This window comes from Erithacus rubecula, assembly GCF_903797595.1.
Source record: "Erithacus rubecula genome assembly, chromosome: 4".
NCBI lineage: Eukaryota > Metazoa > Chordata > Aves > Passeriformes > Muscicapidae > Erithacus > Erithacus rubecula.
Window position 1 is genome coordinate 47,209,438 of NC_136686.1, and position 23,998 is coordinate 47,233,435.

General features: G+C 38.9%; 1 protein-coding gene across 3 annotated transcripts in view; it reads left to right on the plus strand.

Annotated features, from left to right (window-relative positions):
• KCND2 (potassium voltage-gated channel subfamily D member 2) overlaps nt 1–23,998 on the plus strand; it is a 259,153-nt gene that overhangs the window by 217,285 nt on the left and 17,870 nt on the right. For all 3 annotated transcript variants that reach the window (XM_079303060.1, XM_079303061.1, XM_079303062.1), the window contains one exon: nt 22,185–22,347. In XM_079303060.1, coding sequence (XP_079159186.1) covers nt 22,185–22,347 — 163 coding nt within the window. The remainder of the gene's footprint in view (nt 1–22,184; nt 22,348–23,998) is intronic.

Sequence of the window (23,998 nt, forward strand, 5' to 3'; positions counted from 1 at the left end):
TAGTCAGGGTTGGAGACCATTTCTGCTGGTTCATTTGTGGCTGTCTGATCGGTAGGTGAGAGTTTATAGCATCTGTTCTATTTAGTGAGAGCTAATTTAGAGCTGAGTCTGTAATGGCCTTTTGTTGTGATGAGTGGTTATTATCAAATGAGGTGTTGAAAACCCTTACTGCCATCCAGTTAAGGAAGGTTTCTGAGCAACAGAAAACAGCCCTGGCTGGTCTCCTGTCTTCCAAGACTAATTTTTATATGCATTGAATTGGACAGAAAAAAGGCTGTTTCAGTTCTTTCAGACTTTTTCTTCTTTCAAGACCCAGAGATCGTCAGGCCACCCCATGTGAGGGTGTTGATCTCTGAGCTTTGTTCTCAGGGGCAGGGAAGCAACAAAGAGACACGCTGCTCAGAAGTATTTGTCAAGCTGTTATTTAGCCAATGGTTTCAGTCATTCTGAATGAGTCTGAAAATAATCTAGACCATTCTCCTGTAGGATATTTCTGATCTATTTTTAGTTCATCTTAACCCTTTACATAAATGCTTACAGTTATACCAGTTCTGGGAAAAATTGAACAGAGCACAGTGAGAAGTGTCAACACAGAGTTGTCTACTTGTCATCAGCTGCTGAAATGCAGAGTTGTGATATTCCAGATGCAAATTCACCAAGTGCTTTAGGGCCCACAGTTACTTCAGAGGCAATGGGCAACTTCAGTGCTGCAGCAAGGCAAGAGTTCAGGTGGGGCAAGCCACTTGATGCTGGTAAGCTCAGTCCTTGTTGCACTGATTTTAGGCTCACCACACTGTTCTCCACTGTGTTGGGTTGACATGGCAAGATTTTTTTGAGTTGAAGGATAGCTTCAGGGATAGCTTCTGTGGGAAGACACCAGAAGATGCCTCCATGTCAGGCACAGCCAGTTTCACCTGGCTCCAAAAGAGACACTTTATTGCCAAAAGCTAAGTCCATCAGTGATGCTGGTCAATAAATATAGTTATAAAAAATGTATTGAACTAAAGCAAAGCTCAAAAACGCCTAAAATTAAATGAAAAAAAATCAGGGAATGCAGTAATTAATTTTAAAAAGCTACTCATGAATTGAGAACTGTTTCACATCATCTGTTTTATTTTAGAATCTCACTAGGAAAGTTAGCCTGGAGCAATCGAAAACAGGGTAAAAATTCACAAATGCTATTAGCCCAATCAATATTTCAGCAGTCTCTGACTGCTAAACTGTCCATAATTTGGGGGGAAGGGCAGTGGAGGAGTCAAAGAAAAGGAAGAGAAACAGAAATTAAAAGGAATATATCCAGAGTACGTGTCTCATGGTACTTCAGCCCTAGGAGAGTGCTGAGAGTCCACCTGCTGTCAAGAGCTGCTGGCTCATTATATAATCACAGAATTTTAGAAAAAAATGCTGTTGGAGTTCATCTGGTCCAGTCTGCTCAAAACAGGGCTAACTTTGAAGTCAGGTTACAATGTTCATACCCTTTCCAGACAAATTCCAAACATATCCAAGGGCAAAGACTCCACATCCTAGACACTGGTGGCCTTATGCCAGTTTCCCAACATATCCCTTGCAGCAGGAAGTCCAAAATCAAACACACTACACCAGAAAAGATTTTACAATTACCCAATAATGGTCCACAGTAATGTTACTCATCCTGATGGCCAAACTCCTGGTGACAAAGCAATTTATATGTTTAAGAAAAGCCTACTGCCAGATATGCAGGCTCCTCTCTGCAAAGGCACTTTTGCCTGTAAAGAGCACAATAAAAAGACACAATAGTATTTTCCTTGTCCTTTGACACTCAGTCACATACATAATCAGGAGCAGGCTCCAATTTCCTTAATGCTCCTTCTTCAGCCAAAGTTCTGAGAGAGCAATACAGAGGGAGTTTGGTACCACATTCCCATTGCTGTTATAATGTCCCATTCCAGTTGGGACATTGTTGGGTTGTTATTTTCAGTACCTTCCATGCCACAGAGGACAGCATGAATGTGTCCTAAAGAAGCATGTCCCATTTCACATGATAAGCACATGGTAGCCCCCTTGTAGAGACTTGAATAGCACTCTGCCCTCTCAAATTTTATATGACTTTTGGTGAAAATGCTGCCTGGGTTTGGTAGATGCATTTGCTAGATGCTAGATCTCTGTCCAAGGGATACATGAACCAATCCAAACTGCAGTCTCCCCTTCTGCAGAATTCTGCCTTGCAAACCCTGCTGGCCACCATGATACTCCTTACACCAAAATGGGTGGCACATCTTTATTCCTACTGGATATGGCAAGAAGCGGTTAAGGTGCTCCAGAAGTCTCATTTGGTGTCTTTCAGCTTACATGGTTTTCCATATCTCAGGGGCTGGTTCTGGGTCCTTTTCAACAAATAAGTAGCAGTTACAGAGATTAGCATCTCAGATCTTGAAAGAAATTCCATTGCATTATATTTTCAGGCTAAAATAATTGTTCCAAAAGCTTAAGAAGTGGTATTAGTTTTTACTATGGCATTACCTGGAGGAAGAAATTATTTGAGCTGAGCACTAATGAACATACAGACTGCTCTTCTAGGTGAAGTGGTTCTTTATACTTTATTCTATTTTAAATGTAATTTTGGCAAGAAAAGGAAAAAAGAAAGCATTTCAATGTCTGGAAACCACATTACTGACATATATAATTTTCTGTTGATTTTGCTAATATCAACTTGCAGAAACATTATTATTTTTTCTGCTTCAGTAAATATTCAGCCCTGGATTTAGCTGTTTTGTGTGGGTTGTAGTTGTTTGTTCAGGCTAATGGAGATTAGAGACCTGTGAAATACTCAGTAAGATACCACAGAATAGAGAGTTTCCAGTCTGGTGTGTTAAATAGGTTTGAGCAGTTTCTCTATATTATTTGGCATATACTAATATAAAACATGATCATGAACTGATTTACAGATTATCCTTATAAAAATATATAGGCACGTAAGATCAAAAGGAAAAGGAGAAGAGACTGTGCATCTTAATAAACCAAATGAATGAAATATTGAAATATATATTCGATTGCTTAAGACAAAGTAATAATAAAAATTGCAATAAAAAATAATTAGAATATCTTCAGACTGGAAATTACCTGTCAACCTCATCTGTAAGCCAAAAACAAAGTGAAAAGTATCATTTCAAACTCCAAAAAACAAAGATGTTTTATATTAAACTCCCTAAAATTCTGGCCAAATGTGATTAATACTCTTCTACATGAGCAAGTACACATGTACTAATAGGCAAGCACAGTCAAATAAAGAGAAAAAAGTGCAAGTAAAATGTTCTGTGCATATAAAAGGAAAATACAAGTTTTATTTCTCTGAGTATTTACTCATCTACTGAGAAGAAATACTTTTGATTTTGACATTTGGAAAGGGAGTAAGAGGAACTTCTAAAGAACACCATCATAGGCTTGAGTGTCTTCATTGCTTCTGAGAACATAAATGTATGGGCTGAAATCCATCTCTTTAACTTTTCAGCTCTCCATAGTTAAAGTACTTGACTTTGCCTAGGCTTTCAGATGATGGTGAGAAAGATGCTACCCTGAAGTCTTAGGAAATGGGTCAACTGTGCATTAAGAATTGAGAGCTCTCTGATTCTGATTCCTCCAATAGCTTTCTGGAGGAAAGTGAGGAGAATCCAGAAGGACTATGCAACCATAAATTATGTGTCCCACCATTCTTACTACAGAAAGGATATTCCTATCCCAAACACTCTCAAAACTCAGACAAGTAACAATATATAATTTAACTTCCATTTCATTTTCATCTCCTGTCTCTATCTATAAGTTCTGCTAAGGTTTTAGGAGCATAGACACTGCCTATAAATATACATACTCTGTCTATAAATAAACATTAGTAACATTGTATTGGTAATAAATCCTCATCGTCACTAGGGAGCATTTTACTACAGTACTGAAAGAGTTTGGCTTTCAGACTTAAGTTCACTATTTTTTTTTTTTCCTATGGTACTGCCTATTGATTCCAGTGGGGATGCATTGGTGCACATGAGGTTAGAATTTAGTCCATGGTGTTCACAAAGTGAACAGTTTTCTGTTCAAAAAGTGAAAGTCTTCTTCACAAAAAAAGGAAACTCTTTGTTTCACCACCTTGAAATATGTCTTCATTAAAGGCCTCTACTTTGGTTCCCTGTCAAAATGATTACAAAACTTTACTTAATAAATGACATGTTTTTATATTAGAAGTCAAAGGAAACTATGTCTCTGGAGTTTAAAAGACACTCATTACACAAACTTGTATTTGTTGATCATTAAAGAATTATTCTTCCAGAAAAAAACAACTCAAAAGTAGTTTCTTATAATACTTACAAACCATTTTATACATTTAAATCCTGAAAACTCATGTGCAGATTGTTTTTGAAGAAAACAGGTTGTTATCAGTAGTTTCAGCCCTAATCCACCTCCTGTCAATTTGAAAGAGTATTATGGGGTCTAATCCTGCTCCTACTAATTCAATGAATAAGCTCAGAGGGAACATGCAAGGACAAACACATTGCAGGGAAAATATCCCTCTCTTTCTTCTTAAGGTCCTCTTGCCCTCCTGTACTGCAGATAAGATCTGGAATGGGGGTTTAGGGCATTATTTATAGGAAATGAACAAAAAAGTCTATGTTAGACTTCCATGACTGCTACCCTGAGACCTTGACAGACTCAAGTACCAAAAATAGCATCCATGACTCTCTAACAATAGGATTTTTACTCCTACAAAGCAAAACTGTTTGTCTGCAGAAGAAAGAGAGAAATATTTTAATGAAGTCTCCTCTGCTAAGTGTTCTTTTTTTATGGTGCCACTTGGCCTTTGGCAAGAGCTACCCTGTAGCCCTAATGAACTTCTTGCATAACAGCTCAGCTTAGTAGAAAGGGCTAGATATAATGCAGTACATGACCTCCACAAATTCATCCCTTTTATGGGAATAGAATAAAATAAGTATCAATGTAATTACATCTGACATGTCTAAAAGATTTTTGGAAGAACAACAGAATTTATTACACTTGTTGGTTTACGTCACATTCTGATTTATTTTTCAAGTAATATGTTATAAAGGTTTATAAACTACTTAAGGTGGAGGGGTTTTTTAAAGGATTAAGTAAATCTTCTCAATCCCTTATCTACAAGCTAAAATGCATCAATTACTTGGACTGTCACAAAGTTTTGATTGTCTTTAGTGTTTCTCCAGTACTATTTAAGGCTTACTCCTCTTACTGCAGCAAACATTTGTACTAACAGGAATTTTGCTCCACTATGTCATAACCACACTTTGATGAGCTCCGTGTTTCAGGAAATCTATCCCCCCTGACTGCTTTTGTTTGATTGCTCATTTTTCATAGTTGCATAATTATTATGTCAGAATGATAGAATGGATGCAGATGAGTTGAGTCACTGTTTTATAGCCACCAGCAACCACACCCTGGTCCATATTGTCCACTGAGGGTCACAGACTGTCCTTCACTCAGGTGAAGGACAGAAGAAGCAGTGCCTCTCTCCCTGGGGAATCCCAGCAGCAGTGAGTAGAGATATGCTGCAGGTACAGCCACTGGATTGAATGTCTCCTCTGCCCACCCTGTGAGCTAGTGGATGAGATCCATTCCTGGTCTGGGGTCTGTGCCAGACAACACCGAGCTGAAGCTGATAAATCTCTTTAAAAGGTGACCAGCACATCCACATGGTTCCCTCACCTAACTTTCACAGCACTTAAACACTGAGCAGGAGGACCACATGCAAGGCTGTCCACATAGGCAGGTATATAATCTCTGAGGAATAGGGACACCTTTTTCTTCTCCCCCTCAGGCCCTTTGTTCTTCTCTGTGGGGTTATTCTCATGGTACACATATGGTTACACACATATTTCTATGAACAGGATCCCAAAGCCTTTAAGCCATGATCCTACAAACTAAAATTTGAGTTCCACTGACTGGACAATAGTTCTTATGACTGGGAGGATCAGAGATTAGGAAACAGATGGAACCTTTTTGGGGTGGAAAAGGGAGGGGGGAAAACAAAAGTGGCATAATGTAAAATGAGAGAGAAAAAATACTGCTCAGCCACATTCAGAATTATTGCCACAGATGGAAATTGCTGCATTACTCCCTAAGAAGCTTCTATTATTTTTGTTTTTATTTTCTTTCCTGTGAGAATTGACCTCCTGTAGACATTTTCTCCAGTCCTTCCAACACTTTCTGAAGAGGAACAGGCAGTGATATACCTGCATGTCTATTTATTAAAGACATCGTGTTGATAATAGAACATAGAGATCTTCTAGATCCTAAGGCAAATGCATTTGGTGGTTAATGCTGATGAGCACATTAAGGAAGGAAAGGCCTGGAGAGAGAGAGCCTGAATTGCTGACTTATGAGCCTGTAATAGCACAGTTTTGAGTAAAAAGAAAGGTAATGTCTCCTAATATTTATAACCAAAATTTGCTCTGCTTTGAAAGCAATTAAATGTAATTTAGTGGTTTTTTAGGTGTTTAACACCCAGAACTGATCTGTCCTCTCCAGCACGAGTAACTCTGAGATCTCACATTCTAAAGTTTACCAGCAGGGTGAAAGATGATTTAAAAGCACCAGAGAAAAGCCAGAAAATATGACAGAAGTCACAGATCAGATTCTTGAATAATCATGCTCTTTCTATGGAAAGTATTATTAGTTCAGATTTTGTAGGTCTAGAAGAAATCCTATGTATGGAAATTAAAAGAACAAGATTGCTGTGATCTTGGCAGTGGCTGTGACAGTGGAGCAGATTCATGTTCTTCCCATAAGAAGGATCCTGCCACTGTAGCTGGGGGTGAAACACAGCATCAAAGAGAACCTCTGGTCTGGTACCAGGTGGAGTTAAGCAGGGTACAAGAGACTAGCACAATTGTGAGATCACATTATATTCTGCAAAAGCATGAGAGATCTCTTGCAGAAAATAAAAATTATTATGAATCATGCTAATTACCTCATTAAGCAGTGTGCCTTATTATCACAAGAAGGAGAATTACTATCAGCATTGATGGGTCCTCCTCTCCAATCAGATACAGATTGTGAGTCAGATCACAAGCATCAGATACTTTGAGCTGAAAGTGGATACTCAAAAAAGCCCTCTGGCATAGGTGAAACTGTAGTAATGAGGTTAGAATACAACCCTAATCAGTCATTGGAAACTATACTGCACTTGAAAATACTACTTTTGAAGACACTACTCTTGAATCTCTGGGCTATAAGTTGGTTTAAGAGTCCTTGCAATCGTGAAACACCAGGTACCATTTCCCACAGGAGAACAGAGAGTCACTTCTGCAGATAAGTGTGTGCAACATAGCACAGCATCCTCAGCAGTGGTGTGAAGCCATGCCTGTCACTCTTCTGCCTCTGCACCATGTAACAGCTCGAGGCCAGCAGGTCATTTCTTCACTCACTCCCTGGACACACAAATTCTGTACAGAGGTGAAAATCCATGGGAACCCAGGGGGCAGCTGTCAGGTGGCTCATGGAGAAGGAGAGCTTTGAGGTGTGCATTCTGTTTGCACCAGGAGTGCAGCGTTAGCACTCTGCTCCCAGGATTCCTGCTCCAGTGCCAAAGCTGTGCAGTTATAATGTAGGAACAAATAAGAAAGTAACTACAATAACAAAGTCAAGGAGAAAAGGAAGGAGAACAGTGCTCAACACACTGAAAACAACAAACCTGACAGCAGAAAAGGACAGAATACCTGCTATATAAAGGTCTCTGGAAAGTGATTTATACTGGGTGAGAAGCAAAACTAATTGAAAATGCATAAAAAGGAGAGGGTTTGGAATTACTCATTAAACCGTGTCTGTTGTTGTAGAGATAAAAGAAACACAGTTTGAACCAAAAGGCTGAGTAGAAATTTAAAACCCAAGGACAAAACTTACAGTGAATGGCACAGGAAAATTAAGCATGAGAACTCCAGATATTGGTTAGAGTTCCCAATGGATTTTGACATACAGAAAGACAAATACATCAAATATGGTTATACTTGGAGACAGGTAGAGACTAGTAGGTTATTCTTTGATGCAGCTGTGAATGTTGAGGTCAAGCTGGAGAGAGGGCTCAGCAAATAATCTTTCAGCTGTGGCAAGAGCACTGGTGAGGGGGACCTTTATTTTCTTGTTATTGTTTACATCTAGGGGTCCAAAAACACAGTCTGCAGGGCCAAGATAAATGACCTGCAATATATAACTTTTATAGTCTCTCAGTTGACCATGTAATTCTAAAGGTTTGCAGTAGTTCAAACTGGTGCATAGTTCAAAATGCTCAGGAATCTCTGATTTGGGTAACTCACTGCAGCGGGTGGATAAGCAGGAGCCCTTATTTTGCAGCACAGGAATCTCTACTAAAAAAGCAACTTTTGTAGTGCTTTCAGGCCAATGTCTGACACACCACAGCATTTCTCTGAGCATGACACACAACCTTTGGAAAGGCAAAGAATTACAGCAGAGGCATAATATTAATGATTCAGAAAGTCTTGTGTCACAACCCTGAGCACTGCAGTATCTAATTACCAGGCATAACACTTTGCACACAGGCTGTGCCAAATAATGACAAGAGAATTAGACACCTAAAAATGGAGTTTGCCCTCTGGGGAAGGTCAGTGTAAGCCAATTGGTGGGAAAAAAGCCAAAGTAGTGCTGTGAGACTGAATTCCTAGTCCCTCACAGAAACCAGATCGATGCTACAAGGAGGGCTGCATTCTGTAGAAAAATATAAGGAGCCATCATCTTAAGTGAAACAGGATTGTCTTTCAAAACCTGAAGAAGGGAGAGACAGAATAAAGTTTTCCTTCCAAAAGCTGAGGAAAAATGCAGGTGCTCCTTCTGAGTTCCAGCCTTGGTGTTGAGTGCAGTCAAACCATCTGTTGGATAGCTGGGATCAAAAAGTTTTCATGAGGGATTGGACCTTTCATGAAAGCTCCAGCCTCCAAAGATATTACTCACTTTTGACAGATAGTGTTTTCTTCATGTTGAAATTCAAAAATTAAAATTAATTGGAAAAAAAAATAACAAGACTTCTTGTAGCTATGGTTTGATTATTCAATTAAACCAGGGTTGGACTGTTGAATGTTTATAAGCATTTTATGAAATACAGGCTGCACAGGAAGAGATTGAGAAAATCCCTTTTCAGCATTCCCTGTTGCATGATTTCTTGGCAACACATGTAGGGAATATGTATTTGCATCACTCTGGGAAAAGAAGTCTCATGCGACCTTCCAAAATCCTTCTGTTTACCATTGGCATATGACAAATTTTCTACAAAGCTCCAGACTTTTTAATGAATACTGAAACTTCACAGAGTTTGCATTTTAAAATGTAATGAAATTACATTTAGTGGTCCAGAAGCTCCATTTCTGAGCAACCCATTCAAGGCTTATTAGCAATCTCTAAAAAGGTGAATTTTGAAAAAAAGTTTCAAAATGTTGTATATGACAGAGAGGAAAACATTTCTTTAAAATGGGGAAAAAAAATGGAAAATTTATTTCTTTGCTACTTGTGAAAAGAATAGTAGTGGTCAGCATTATGAAGCTTTATGCCTGGATGACTGAGAGGATTGGTAGTGAAAAACAGAACCTCTCAGTCATGGGACATGAATTCAAATAGGAATGGGGTTAGTAGTGACAGAAAGTCATTACTGTGTCATTGCAGTGTGCTAATGTTCAGAGATTCATTGGTGGCTTGAGTCCAATTACTAGCACACAAGAGGTCACATTACAAAATGCAATAGCAGAGCTGGCAGAGGCAGACCCATTTCTGTTCTTTGTAACATGCTGCTACACTGCCATCTCCAAAGATACACATTCAAATGTGTGTGGAGACTCAGAGGAAGCGTGGTTAAGCAGTCAAGTTCCACACTGCACAATTTGGTGAAGAAAGGACAACTGAAACCATTGATTCAATAATTCGACTTTTAACTGTAGTGGTTGCCAATTTCCATATTTAAATTACATATACTGTGCAGCACCAAGCTTTTACTGGCTGAGAGGCAGTGACTGGTGGCTGGGAGGGTGAGGGTTAAGCTGTCCCTGGGCAGAGCAGCTCACACGGGCTCTTGGTTTCTTTGCAAGAAAGGGGATATAACTTTGCTCAGCTGAACTGATTACTCTGCCAGGCTATAGCATCACCTGCTTCTTTCAAGGTTTGGAGTGATTTAGCACTGATGGAAAGCTGAATTGTGCAGAGCCTTGAGAAGAGGCTTTTGTTTTGCTGGACTAGAAGTACATGAGTTGTTTTGATTCTCCTGAACTTACCTGAGCAAGTTCAGAAATCTCTGGAAATTGAAAAAGAGAGAAAAAAAGATTGTTAGACCAAGATAAAAATTAGTAAATGGTCTGTTGAAGCTTATATGTTTTCTCAACTATATTCTAAATATGAGGGCATGAAAAATGTCATAAAAAGGAGAGAGCTTAATTTCTGATGCAAAATAGCAGTAGATATTCTCAAAAAAATTCCTCACTTGACTACTAGCTAGAAAGGGACACTAAGACTGAACTGGGATAAATCTTTTAGTGCACAAAAGATTTACAATGGAATTATTATTACTTTACAGGGAAAGTTCTTAGTCTTACCTAAGTTTGTATGTTTAATATAAAATGTAGAGTGTATCATATATAATGATATATCTTGTATCATTTATCATATGTGTTTGTGTGTGTATAAAAATATATGAGTACTTTTTACACTTGGTTGAACAGATTTCAAGTAGGCATTAGAGAAAAAAATAAGTGAAGTATTCAATATTTGGCAGAGATCCCTAGAGACTTAGGCCAGTAGCTGTGTCACACTGACAAAAGCTATTTCATGTTTTTCAGCTCTGCCTGAAGGAATATAAAAATAATACTGATCCATTGGTGGTTGTGTTGGCAAGCAAAAATTAGCTTGGCCTAATTGGCCAGTGCTGAATGTGACACAAAAGCCTATTTTCAAGGGAGGTGAAAATATGTGAAGCAAAACAAGTGATAAATAGAAGGTTGGGAGGATGACTATTTTTAAGGAGAAAGAAATAATTCTATTTTTTATTTCAAAAACATTTAAAAATATTTCTCCTATCAGTATTTTAACATACTAAGCTTGTGCTGTCTAATGGGACTAAATATATGAAAGAAGACCCGGAATGGTTTTAAGCTGGAAGGTGTGCCAATCAGCAAAAGCAAGCCTGTATTGGAGTCTGGGAACTTTACAGAATCACAGGATAACCAGGGTTGGAAGAGACCTTCAAGATCATCTAGTCCAACCCAGCACCACTGTAACCACTCCTAAACCACAACCCCAAATGCCACACCAGACACTTCTTGAACACTTCCAGAGATGGTCACTCTACCACCTCCCTGGGCAACTTATTCCAATGCCTAACCACTCTTTTCAGAGGTTTTGGGGTTTTTCTTTAATATCAATCTGAACCTCCTGCAGTGCAATGTGAGGCCATTCCCTCTCATCCTTCCCTGAGGCATGGCAGGAGGGGCCAGCCCCCATCTGGCTACAGCTCCCTTGCAGGTGTCTGTAGAGAGCAATGTCCCCTCTGATCCTCTTGGGTCTAGACTAAACAGCCCCAGCTCCCTCAGACCCCCTCATTAGAATGTGCTCCAGGCCCTTCAGCAGCTTCTTTGCTCCATCTCTGACTTGCTCCAGCATCCCAATGTCGCTCCTGAGCTGGAGGCTCAGAACTGGACACAGGGCTTGGGGTGTGGCCTCAGCAGGGCTGACTATGGACAGACAGCCCTTTCCCTCCTGGCCACACCACTTCTGATACAAGCCAGGGTGCCACTGCACTTCCTGGCAACCTGGGCACAAGCTGGCTCCTTTGCAGCCTGTTGTAGCCACCCACAGCAAGTCCTTTTCTGCTGGGCCACTTTCCAGCCCCTCTGCCCCCAGCCTGAGCTCTGCATGGGGTTGTTGTGGCCAAAGCTCAGGACCATGCACTTGGCCCTGCTGAACCACACTCCTTGCACACACACCTTTGAGCAAATACCCCAGTGCCCTGAAATCTATTTTGATTGCTCCAGGACTAATTTCTTCAATCTCATGATGGAATTTTCTAGTAATGTCCCTCACCTGGGCCCAAAGAGGCAGCAAGATTCCCTGTGGGATGGGCCCTGCTGAAAAAAAAAAAATCATGAGTTGCAAATTTGCTGGGAATCATCCCTACCTATATCTTGATCTGCCCATTAGAGTGCTGAACAGCACGAAGGTCAGCAGTGGCTAAAACCTCTTGTCAGTCAGAGTTTTACTTGAACATGGGAGCAGCTGGATTTCATTCCCAAGTGCAATCAGCTCACAGATCTCAGTGCTGTACCCAGTAGCTGTCACAAAAGAGCCATGGCTGTCCTTGCAAACTTCTGCAGTGCTTTTTAGTGTTAATGTGATTTATACTTGGAGCAGTTTTACCTGATGGCTAATATATACTCAAGAGAAATTTAGGATTGGATTGGCAGACCAATGCTTTGTTTTGAATTTGCTGCTATTTAGCACAAGTATTGAAACTAAAAGGAAAAATATAGGCAAAATGAATTACATAAAAATTTCAGCAATACTTTGGGATGAGCACTGGGCCCAGAATACATCTAACCATACAACTAATAGGAAAACTCTGTTGGAAGAAGGTGGCACATCAAAACATACCCTAGGCTTCAGAAAGTGCATTTGAATCTGCACCAAAATCTATGCTTCACAGTTAAATCCTAATTTTGGTCATGATGCTGAAAAATTTTGCCAAAGTGTACTCCTAGAAGGACTCAGGATTGTGTTGGGTTGTCATCTTCCATGTGCTCATGAGGTGTCTGAGGGAACAGAAGGCATTGCCCATCTTTTACCTCTGACCTTTGAAGAGAAGAATGGCTACAAATGGTGCTACTTTTGAAGGTGAGGCTTTTTATAGCCAGATGTTCATGTTGCTTGCAGTCAATGTCTCAGATAGGGACTGCTGGAAATTCTTTATTTGTATATATTTATTTTAAATGATAAGCCTTTGGGATTGGTGTGCGTTCATCCTGGTTCATATTTGTTCATTTGTCCATGAGATATAAAACACAGTCTCTTAACATTATACTGCTTTTTAATCCAATTCTCCCAAAAAGGATTTTCTGAAAGAACAAAGGGAGAAGGAAAAAACACCCAAAGAAACCCAAAAGTAAAAAAATCATATCCATAGTACAAAGATACATTCCCTTTAACCTAAATGTTGGTACAAATCTAGGGGTGCATTTTCTTTGTTAGCACAGGTGCTGGCTGAGCTATGCCATTTTGATGATTATTTTGTACAAATTGTGTGATGACAGTCATCAAAATACCCATGCTATGCCAGAAGCCCAGCAGCTCCCTTTCCTCTCTCAGTGATAGATAACTGGGAAGCAAGGCAAATTTTATCAGCTCCCACCAATAAAGACTTGGAAGAGAAATAACAAGAGTGGGAAATCACACATTAACATTGTGAATAACAATGGCTCACTGTCCAAGTTGGGACCAGAAATATGAGCTATCCTGAGCTGGTCTGTACCCCTTTTTAGGAAACTGTGTGCAGTTCTGGTCTTGTTTTCCTGTAAAAGGTGTAAAAAAAATAGAGGAGATTCAAAAAACAGCAAAGAGTATGATCAAATATAGAGAGTAGATTCTGTATGAACAGAGCAGCATTTATCAGCCTAGGAAATAGATAAAGTAAGTAGGTATGAAAGAGGTAGGAAGAGGGTGGCTGGAGAATATCACCAGATGCTTTTTTGAATGCAAAAATCTGGCTGGGGGCATCACATAGAACAAGGAACTGCAGCCAGGAGAGTCAAAAGGACACTCACCAAGGTACAGCCAGGGCTGTGAATGCCAGAAATGTGCACAGATTTAGAGGATCAAAATAAAGCCCATGGCAGTGCAACCCTTTCTCCAACAATTACTAACTACAAAATTAAAAACAAAAAATTCGGTTGCTACTACAAGTGATTGAAGGATGGAAGATCATTCAATGAGGTTATCATGTATATTTACCTGATTCTTTTTCCCTATATGCTTGTTTGCTTCAAGTTAAATTCTGGACACTGAATATTAGGGTAGGTGAAGTTTAAGCCTGAAAGTCTGAACTATTACTGGCATTTTTTATTCATTTATAAGCTATGAGAGTGGTCAGTTCATCCTATGTATGTGTTTGTGTGTGGGTTCATGTTCTGACAAAAGAACTCTTAGAAAATTAGATCCGAACTAAGTAATATGAGTCATTGATTTTTAAGAGCAATGATGCTGGAACATTTTCCCTTTGTGAAGTAAGCCAGAATTACAGGAGCAAAGATCAAATTGTCTTTTTTTTTTTTTTTCCCTCTTAGTTACTTTTGACTTCACATATAATAGAATGAAAAAAATTTTATGTTGGTGTCAGGCCCCAGAAAATGCACATTTGAGTGACACCAAAAAGTATATTCTTCCTGTAATCCTTTGGGCCATCTTATGAAGTAACATCTGGCCAAGCATTTATTCTCCACTCATCACCATGGTATCTTAAAGATTTGGAATTCTAAAATAATACAACAAAGTAATAAATTAATTCAATGCTAATCAGATATCATATTATTCTTAGAAGTAAAGATAATTTTAAGAAACTAAGTCATTTTTACTTACATCTGACTCATTCTTTCAAACCTGACTCATTTCACATTCACATACAGTAGTGTTTTAAAAACAGAATTAGCTCCCAAATTGTAACTGTACAGGCTGAATCCTTAAGGCAACACAGTTGAAATGCTTATTTAGAAATTCCACTTAAAATTATTACCAGTAGCAATTTATATTATCTGTTGTTGGATGTAATGTTGAAATAAATGGCTAATTAGTGTCAACTCACCATCATTTAGTTACCAAGCAGCTTGAAGGCTCTAGGGAGCAGCTATATAACAATCTACAGCATTCTCTTTAGACAAGGACCCCATTTAGCAATTGTCAAATGTAATTTGACATGTCTGTAGTATTGATTTATGCATATAACTTCTTTTTGTACTCTTAGAATGGTTAGCTTCCATATTTTTACTGATGGTCTTTTTTCAAGTGATCTCAAAGTTAAAGTGGTTAACTGGTATTTGCTCCCTTGAAGCAAAGTCCCAGAGCTAGTCTGCTAGTTCTGAAGGGAGCTAGTGGAGATTGGTTTATTCACATGCCCATGGGAGCACAAAGGCAAGGCTTAACGAGCCCCTCATCCTTTGCAGAGTGTGTGGCAGTCTAGCTGATTAATTTTATTGCTGACCTATAGTCCTCCATCCTCTAAACTAAGCTAAAAATCCCAGTGAATAACATGGCAGCTCTCTCAGGAGAGCATCTCCATCACAAAAACCACTGCTGGAAGACTCAGTTCTGAGTTACTCAATAATGGGACATGATATCTACATCACTTTAAGCAAATATGGAGTATGGAAGCACAAGCTCTTTCTGCAGAGACCTTCTGAAATGATTGTCACAGTGTCAGTGTTGCCTTCAGGCAGGAGGTGGCTTGGACAGTGGCAGGGCCACACTGGCTGAGGGCACCTGCACTTGCCACAGAATCCTGGTTCTGTGTGAAGGGTTGTGCAAAGCTCCCTTTGCCTGAAAACTCCAAAGAAGACACATTTTAACCTCTGCCTGTGGGTGATGGCCAGTGTATTCTGACATCCACCATGACTTAGGAAACACTTGGAAAGGCAGCTTGCAAGTTTTACATCAAGAAAGGTTTTAGTGTTATGTTGCTTTTCTTATCCTTATGAAGGGTTGCATCCATTCAGAAACATTCTCTTTTTTTCTAAAAACAAACATTCTTATTTTTGGTTCTGAAGTCTGGGGGGAAAAAAACCAAACAGAAATGCCATCTCAGTAGTATATCTATGACTGTAATGCTGCTGTTGGGAGTCATCTGAGCTGTACCTCAGCTTAAAAATTCCCCATGCAGGATGGAGCAGTCATCACACTTCTGTGATGATTTACTCAGGAACAGGTAGGATATTAACTTTTCTTATTCAGTAGGGGAGAGATGACAACAAAAGATATCTTTTATCTCTTTGAATTCAATACTTTATGGTAAAGGAAGACAGAAGGAATTTGCTTATCTGATACTTGGTCTGTATTACAAGAAGTTGGGAGTGTTTCCTTGGCCAAGCCTTTTAACTTTTCGATGAAAAAGCTCCTGTGTTTGCTCCTCTATGTACTAAAGTCCACCTGTGCAAATGTTTAAGCAAAAACTCTGGTGCACATACAGACAAAACAAAACAAAGCAAAACAAAAAAGAAAAGAAAACAAAACAAAAACTACAACCCTCCTCCCCCTCAAATCCCCTGACTTTTATTAGAAATTCTATATTTCAGGAACTGCTAACCCATCTGGGTGCAGGGGCAGTATTTTAATTCTCTTGCACTGCAGGCTGGAAGACTCAGGGAGCACTACCTCTTCTGAGAAGATGTGGTTTTCATCATTCATGAATTATCATACTGGCCAGCACTTGAAGGAAGATTTGTGGACCCAGAGGGGACCATGTCCATCACAACTAGGCAGAAGAGAGCAGCAGAGGGCCTTGCACAGCAGTAAAAGCAGGAAGATTATTTGCATTTCTATGCAGAATCTCCCTAGGCTGAATAAAATTTGAAGTAATCTATGTTCTGCACCTCACACAACCAGCAACATTTTGCATTATTAGAAATTGCTTTTCCAAAATCATTAGGCTACTTTCAGACCTGGCCAAAACCAGCACAGTAAGTCAGATTCACCATGGTTATTGTTTGGTAGTGTCAGAGAGGATGGGAATTGCTTTTCCTGCCCACTCTCCTATTCCAGGATGTGAATGTGTGCCCAAGTGGGTGGCTGGCAGCCTAAACTCATGGGCCAATGAGCAGCTGTATAATCTTCTCTGAGACTCTCACCACAGCAGCCTCTGGGGCTTTTCCTGGAGGAGAGGAAAAGAGCCATTAGCTGAGACAGGAGCCAAGAGAGCAGATGCATCATCATCATCCCACTCAAGTGGGTAAAGCACCGACCCTGTGCAGAGCAGGCACAGGATAGCCCTTGCTCTGGAAAGGCAGGGCTCTGTTCTTTTAAACAAATCCCACGCAGAAATCTTGATCTCTGCCTGGATGTCCCACTAAATCTACTGGGAAATGTGATTTGTCCCCCACACATGCAAAAATATGAGCTGTGCTGGTTTCTACAAAGAGTGTTTAGTTTCCATGGATCTCATACTATTTCCATTGTTCTCTGGTCATAAATTCCTTTGTTTTTAAAATAAGTATGACCAAGTTAATTCTAATGTCTTTGCATCTATTTTACAACTCCATTCTTTTCTGACATGTTTTACGTGTTTGAAAACAAAAAATGTTACTAGCTTTCCTTTTCAGCAAATAATATGGGAGCAGACAACAGACCTCAATCAATGTAATAATTCTTTAAAGAATGTAAATTAATTCGAAAGAGGTGGAAGAGGGCATATGTATCTGTAACACGCATTTTAAATTGTTTCTGCATTTGCATTTGGTTTTAATGGCGTTCACGCCCTCTAGTGTCAGAAAACCCTATCGTAGTGAGGGGTTTTTAACCTTACTGTGTGTCAGCCTCAGCCTAGAGAATCCAGGCTTTGAAAAAAAGCAAGTGCTGGATTTATTCTTCCTATATGTGTTCTCCAATTTTACCGATTTGATACAGAGGTCACTTGGGGGTGTTTTGACCCAAAGTGAGCTATTTCAAATATTAATCTGATGTAACACACACAATAATATGCTAAATTACAATTTCTGTCGTTATTTATTTTGACATCCACAATGCACTTATATTTCACTCAGATAAAAATCTACTTCTGTGTTCAAACAAAGAAAAAAACAGGAGTTAAATAAGCAACATTGTCCCTCTCATTTGTTAAGATTATAAAGAAAATATATTTTCTCTCACGTCAAGGAAAAGTGCCCAAAAAGTATGAATCATTTCATTTATAATCTGGACCTTTGACTTACAAAATATTTCATCTTACAGCCATTAAAAACTGGATTTTATTAGATTCAGGAATAAGATGAATTGGTGACGATGCCACAAATAGAGCCTGTGTTGTCTGAGGTTTCTTGAATTATGGGTATGCAACACCAGATATATTCCACTCATCAGTTAGAAAAGCAGTAGTGTGTTGGCAGGTGGATGTCAATGGGTAAGATCTGACATGGCAGTGCTGAGATTACTGGCTGGGCTTTAGTAACCCCAAATACATTTGTGTTTCCCAAGTTCCTGCAAGAGCTCCATCTTCTGTGTGTGATTCAAGCTGCATTTCATTCCCCACAGTCTGTCATGCAAAGTGCTGCATCACACCTTTGTTACATCAACACTCTGAAACATACAGTATTTGCAAAACAAAGGAATCCCCTGGCTTGCTTTCTGTCTTGCAATGAGGAGTCAAATATGCAAAAGTGGTCTGTCAGCTGATGAATGCAAACTGAGACAAAAATACATGCCTTTAAATCCTTCCATCCATCCATCCATCCATCCATCCATCCATCCATCCATCCATCCATCCATCCATCCATCCATCCATTATCCCTGTACAGTGTCCCTTAGTGAGGAGATATCCATGGACTGCAGGCAATAGCACATCTGGCCTGTCTGAACCATGTCTGGTGAAACCCCAGCGTTAGTTTGATCGTGTTGTTTCTGACTTGTGGTTTGATATATCTTGATTGACACACACAGTTTGTCATAGCCTTTTCCCTTCCCTTTTTGGCAACTGGAGTAGAATGCACCTGATTGATATCTGGGATCATTACCAAGCCTCTTTTTCTTCATTCATCCAGAACATAAAATATTGGGATGACACTTGTGACATTACAAAATTAGATTGTCAGTACAAATCATAAATGCCCAAAGACTGGCTTGAGCTTTGGCTACAATAATAGACATATGCAGAACAGATGACATACAAAGCTATGAAAAGACTGCAACTAGGGAAAAACAGCAAATAAGGAGAATATGTTTGCAGTTCCAGCCTGAAGAAAAGGCTGGATAAAACCTTTAGATAAAACCTTAAAATCATTGCCTTTTGAAAAGGGAGTCTGTGAAAATTGCTTAATAAGATTCTGCATTTGTTGTGTCTCTATGGCTGAAGAAATCAGATTTTCTGCAGAATTTAGAATTTGGTTTAGAGATCAAGTATAAATTTTCCACTTTGAAATGCTAGCACCTCAAAGCTTCCCTGCCATCTGAAAATGGAGTTATATTCTTTTTTTACTTTAGAATTTCCAAAGAATAAAGCAATTGCAGTTGGGGTTATAGAAGGAATTTTCCCTTCATTTTATGTCATCCGTTTCCATTGGTGGTGTTTAGTGAGATATGAGGTATAACTAAAGGTAATGTTTAATTCAGGGGGAGGAACTTCATTAGCAATTCTGGTCATGGCTACACTGGACTAAAATCTGTGTCACTGTCCCAGAGGAGAGCAAAGCTAACCAGGGCAAATGTAGCAAAACCTCTGCTTTGTCACAAAAGTAGCCAAATATGTTTCTCACCCTGTGAGATAATTTATTTGAATTAATTTCTTCTGACCATAATTTTATTTAAACAACTCCAACACAGTGGCTAGCAAAAGGAGAAAAACTAATTATGTAAGAATTATTAATGATGCCAAAGGTATTACTAGCACTAAATAACAAACAACATTACCTTTGGAAAAAGTTGCTGTATTACAACTGATGCATGCTAAAAAGAGAAGTAATGGAAAGTAAATTATTTTAAAGTAAGCAGTTTAAGCATCTGTATGACATTTTGTCCAGAAGGTAAGAAAAATATTGCAAAATACCTTCTTGTGTCAAACAATCCTAATTTTTTTTCTTTATTTTACTCTGCAACACTAAAATATCATGAAAAGGCATCTGCTTATGTCACTGAGTTTGTGGTTCCTGTCACAGCTCCTAAAGCTTCAGTTTGGTCTTGATTCATATAATTTTAGTGTCACATTATCAACAGGATGAACTATATCTCTGAGCCAAATTAATTAGACCCAGCAGTGCCTTCTGTCCACAGCTGCCATCAGTCACAATGGAAGCTTATGGGGGTTCAGCAGTTTAGCATTTCAAGTGATGAGATCTAAATATAGATTTAGGAATCTCATTTAAGAAATATAATTTAAGAGATCTAGTACTGGGCATGTGTAAATTTTGCATTTCAACATCTGTTTGTGTCAGGTTTCTGTTTACACAGTTTGACCCAATATATGAAAATACTTGTATCTGTAAGAATGAAGTAAAACTAATGAATAGTGTAAAGCAGAAATGTTTACCAGTGATTTGATCCTAGTTCTTTACAAAGCTCACCAACCTGGCCCTATGCCCACTGCTTTTCTATTGTTCTGCCTGGAAAAAATGGGGTTAGCAAGGTGTTGGGGATCCCATTTGTCAAAGAGACCTTGAAAGGTCATTTATCCACTTCCTTGCCCAAAGAAAAGAACAGCTGGTCATGCATACCATTGATAGTCAGCTCAGGCTTTAGGAACAGATAAGCATCAAAAATGCCTATGCTGTGGGGTACAAATGTTGATGTGAAGGAAAGCATGACATTCTTTCTAGTATTTCTTCCAGTTTTTAGATATCTTTAATTGAGACAAATTATACTATTTGTGTAAAAGATAGATTCTGTTAAATTATGTATTTTTCATGCAATCCTGCCATGTCACAGAATGAGAAACTAATAGCATTCAAATTCTTAGTAAGTGTGGGGAGGAAGGGGAATATTGGCAGAAATATGAATTATATTATTCATGTGATTATTTTACATGTGGACATACTTAGTAAAGCAACCAAATATTTATTTAGCACAACATAATCTATGTCAATAGTCTAAGACTTGGTCATCTATATTATATCTGCCTGGATGACAACTTATTTGAAAATTTATGTTCAACACTTTCTTCATATCCCAAAAAATGCAAACCATTCATTTTCACCTCCTTTTGACATGAGCTGAGCTCTCATTGCTGGAAGGTGTTCTCCAACTTCATATAGTTTCTCCATTATCCCAGATCCTCACTCTTTTATCCTCGTCTCACTCCTTGTCATTAGGTACACAATTTGGACACTGACTTGAAGACTTCCCCCTTCTTCTCTACTATTTTTCCAGTTCCTGTTGAACAGATAGGTTTTATTTTCCAGATAGTATTTTCTAAGCACTGTTCCCCCACACTCTTATTTCTTAACTTTTCTCGTGTTAAGAGTTTATAAATTCTTTGTAAAAGGGAGTGTGCTATCTCTCTTTTCGCAAGCATACTAAACTCACAAGCTAAAATCAATGTTTCACAATAACTTAAAATCCAATAAAGCTAAAAACTGAATGGTACTTGAAAGTAATCCATCTTTTTACTAAACTCTGTAGTATGTAATTATATACTTGTCCCCTATAGAATATAGCAAAATGCAAAGAGCTAAAATCTCTTAATAAATTGTCACTAGAGTGCCTTTACATACATAAGTAACACTTTGTTCTTACTCACTGAACAAAACATCCAATATCATAAAGAAAAGTGGTAGCTTTAGTAATTCTGAGCACTGCCAAGATTGCAGTTACAATTTGCTTGCTTGCTTGCTTGCTTGCTGGTGGCTTGAGAATTTAATGTTTGCTTTCACCTAGACCATAGAAGGGGCATCTGGAACTCAACTACTCCAGCTTCTCATGTCATCAACAAGTTGGGTCAGCCATGCTTCTGTCTAGCCAAATTTGAAAAAATGCAGTGATAGAAAGTCCATGATCTCCTGGGAAACCTGTTGCAAAAATGTGTCACCCTGCTAAATGAAAGTACTATATCAACTTGAGACAATAGATTATTCAGTTTAGTATCTAATTTACCAAGTGGTCTCTCTGAGATCTTGCCAGTGAAATTGATGAGCTCTTTCAACAAGCAAACAGCATAAGAACTGAACTTCAACACTGATTTTTTTTTTCTTAGCAAGGTCATTCTCTCTCCATTTCAATAGAGGTGATTTACCTGTCCCCAGTTTGACAGACAGGAGACCCAAAATTTATGTCAACTTAAAATTATTTGTGCACAACAATGGGCATGCTGTACATGTGAGAATATGTGTAAAAGCGTTATCTATATGCAGCAAGTACTATTTGCAAGAGAAGTAAAATATATTGTAGAATTAATTAATTATGAAATTAAATGACTAGAAGAGATTTTGTCTTTTCTGAGCTTTTTGTTTTCTTTAACCCAGGTATGGTGACATGGTGCCAAAGACAATAGCTGGCAAGATTTTTGGTTCAATATGCTCCCTGAGTGGTGTCTTGGTCATTGCTCTGCCAGTTCCTGTGATTGTCTCCAACTTCAGCCGTATATACCACCAGAATCAACGAGCAGACAAGCGCAGGGCACAAAAGGTGAGCTGCTAATTTTTTCCCCTTTATGTTGTTGTACAATAGACAAAATTTGATTTTCTATATGCTGTGTGTCATTACAGAGCATATTTCTTAGCAAGAAGATCACTATATGTATGTGCTACATGCCTAACCCATGTCCTAGATAAAAATACTGTCTTAGTTTTAGTGGGGATAAAAACCCCAACACAAACCAAAACTGATACATTTATCTTTTCTGTTAAAATGACAGACATATTATTTTGGTAATTCATCCTACTTGTTAGACTAGATCTTGGATTTATAGACAATAACTGCAGTCTCTCACCCACTGAAGATTCTTCTGTGCTTTTTCAGGAAAGCTTTCTTTCCACCACAGTCTTCTGAGGAAAAAGAAAACCAAAAAAACAGCCAAACAAACAAATAACCAAACAAGCAAAACCCTCAACCTGATAATGATTTCTAACATCTCTGATAACAGATTGCTTCACTAATCCAGGTTTAGTTAAAGTCCCAGATTCAGTCTCTGGGGAAATCTGATTGTTGGGGAACTTGTCTCCTCAGCTATATTTTGCTTAAAAGGCTTCAGATAAACAGCTTAATCAGGTAAAAAATGAAAGTAAAAGATTCCTTGATTTGCTGAGTCTCTCACTAAAATATCCACTAGATATACAAGAAGACTGTTTCCCTTCCTGGCACATATGGACAAGGTCAGGGGCTGGGAAGAGAAGCATTTATCAGGAATGATGGAGCCAAGCCTGGACAGTCACTTCCATCTCCACATCACTGCCAATGCACTTGTTCTAATCCACTTCTATGAATTCTGAAGTGCCAGGCAGCTCAGAGAGCTCTCAGAGTCACCTGAAGCCCTGTTGTGGGAGCTGAGATGCCTTTCCTTCCTCTCCTCCACAGATGGCAGCCAGAAGGCTCCAGATGCCTCACAGGCTGAGGTGTCACCACTTGGGCTTTTTGTGGACTCATGGCCTCTCTTCAGAGATCCTGACACTCCTGTGATCTCAGGAGAGCAGGATCAGTGCTGGGGAAAGGTGCAGGCAGACCATGGCTGGGGACTGCATGTATAGACCAGGGAGTACAGGTAGTTGCAGGCTGCGTCTGCTTTATATCAACAACAGCACCATGGTCAGGTATAAAATGTTTGTGTGTTTCTCTCTGGCCACCTTTTTGACTGATTTCTTCATTACAAAAAAAAAAAAAAAAAAAAAAAAAAAAAAAAAAAAAAAAAAAAAAAAAAAAAAAACCAAAACAAAACAAAAAAAAAAGTCCGAAAAAACCAACCAAACAAAAAAACAAAAAACACCAAAATCAGTGAAATAAATGTATGCCATGATACCATTCTCAGAATATCTTAAAATCAGGAGAAATAGAGGTACATGGCCAAGAAACTCAAAGGCCCAGGTGGAAGATACAGCAACTTTCAATGGCCACATCTTGGAAAAATGCTGTCAGGTGAGGAAAATGACTATAAAAAGAAACCAGGTGTATCACAAGAATGTCATATGTCTAGAAATCTGATCTAAAATATAGGCTGCTTCAGAGATCCTAATCCCATACTTTATCTATCTGCTAACTCCAGCCACTCTTCTGCATTCCATTTTGTCCCACAGTCTAATTCCAGCTGACTTCATGTCACTTCTGCACTATATTGTTTTTGTCA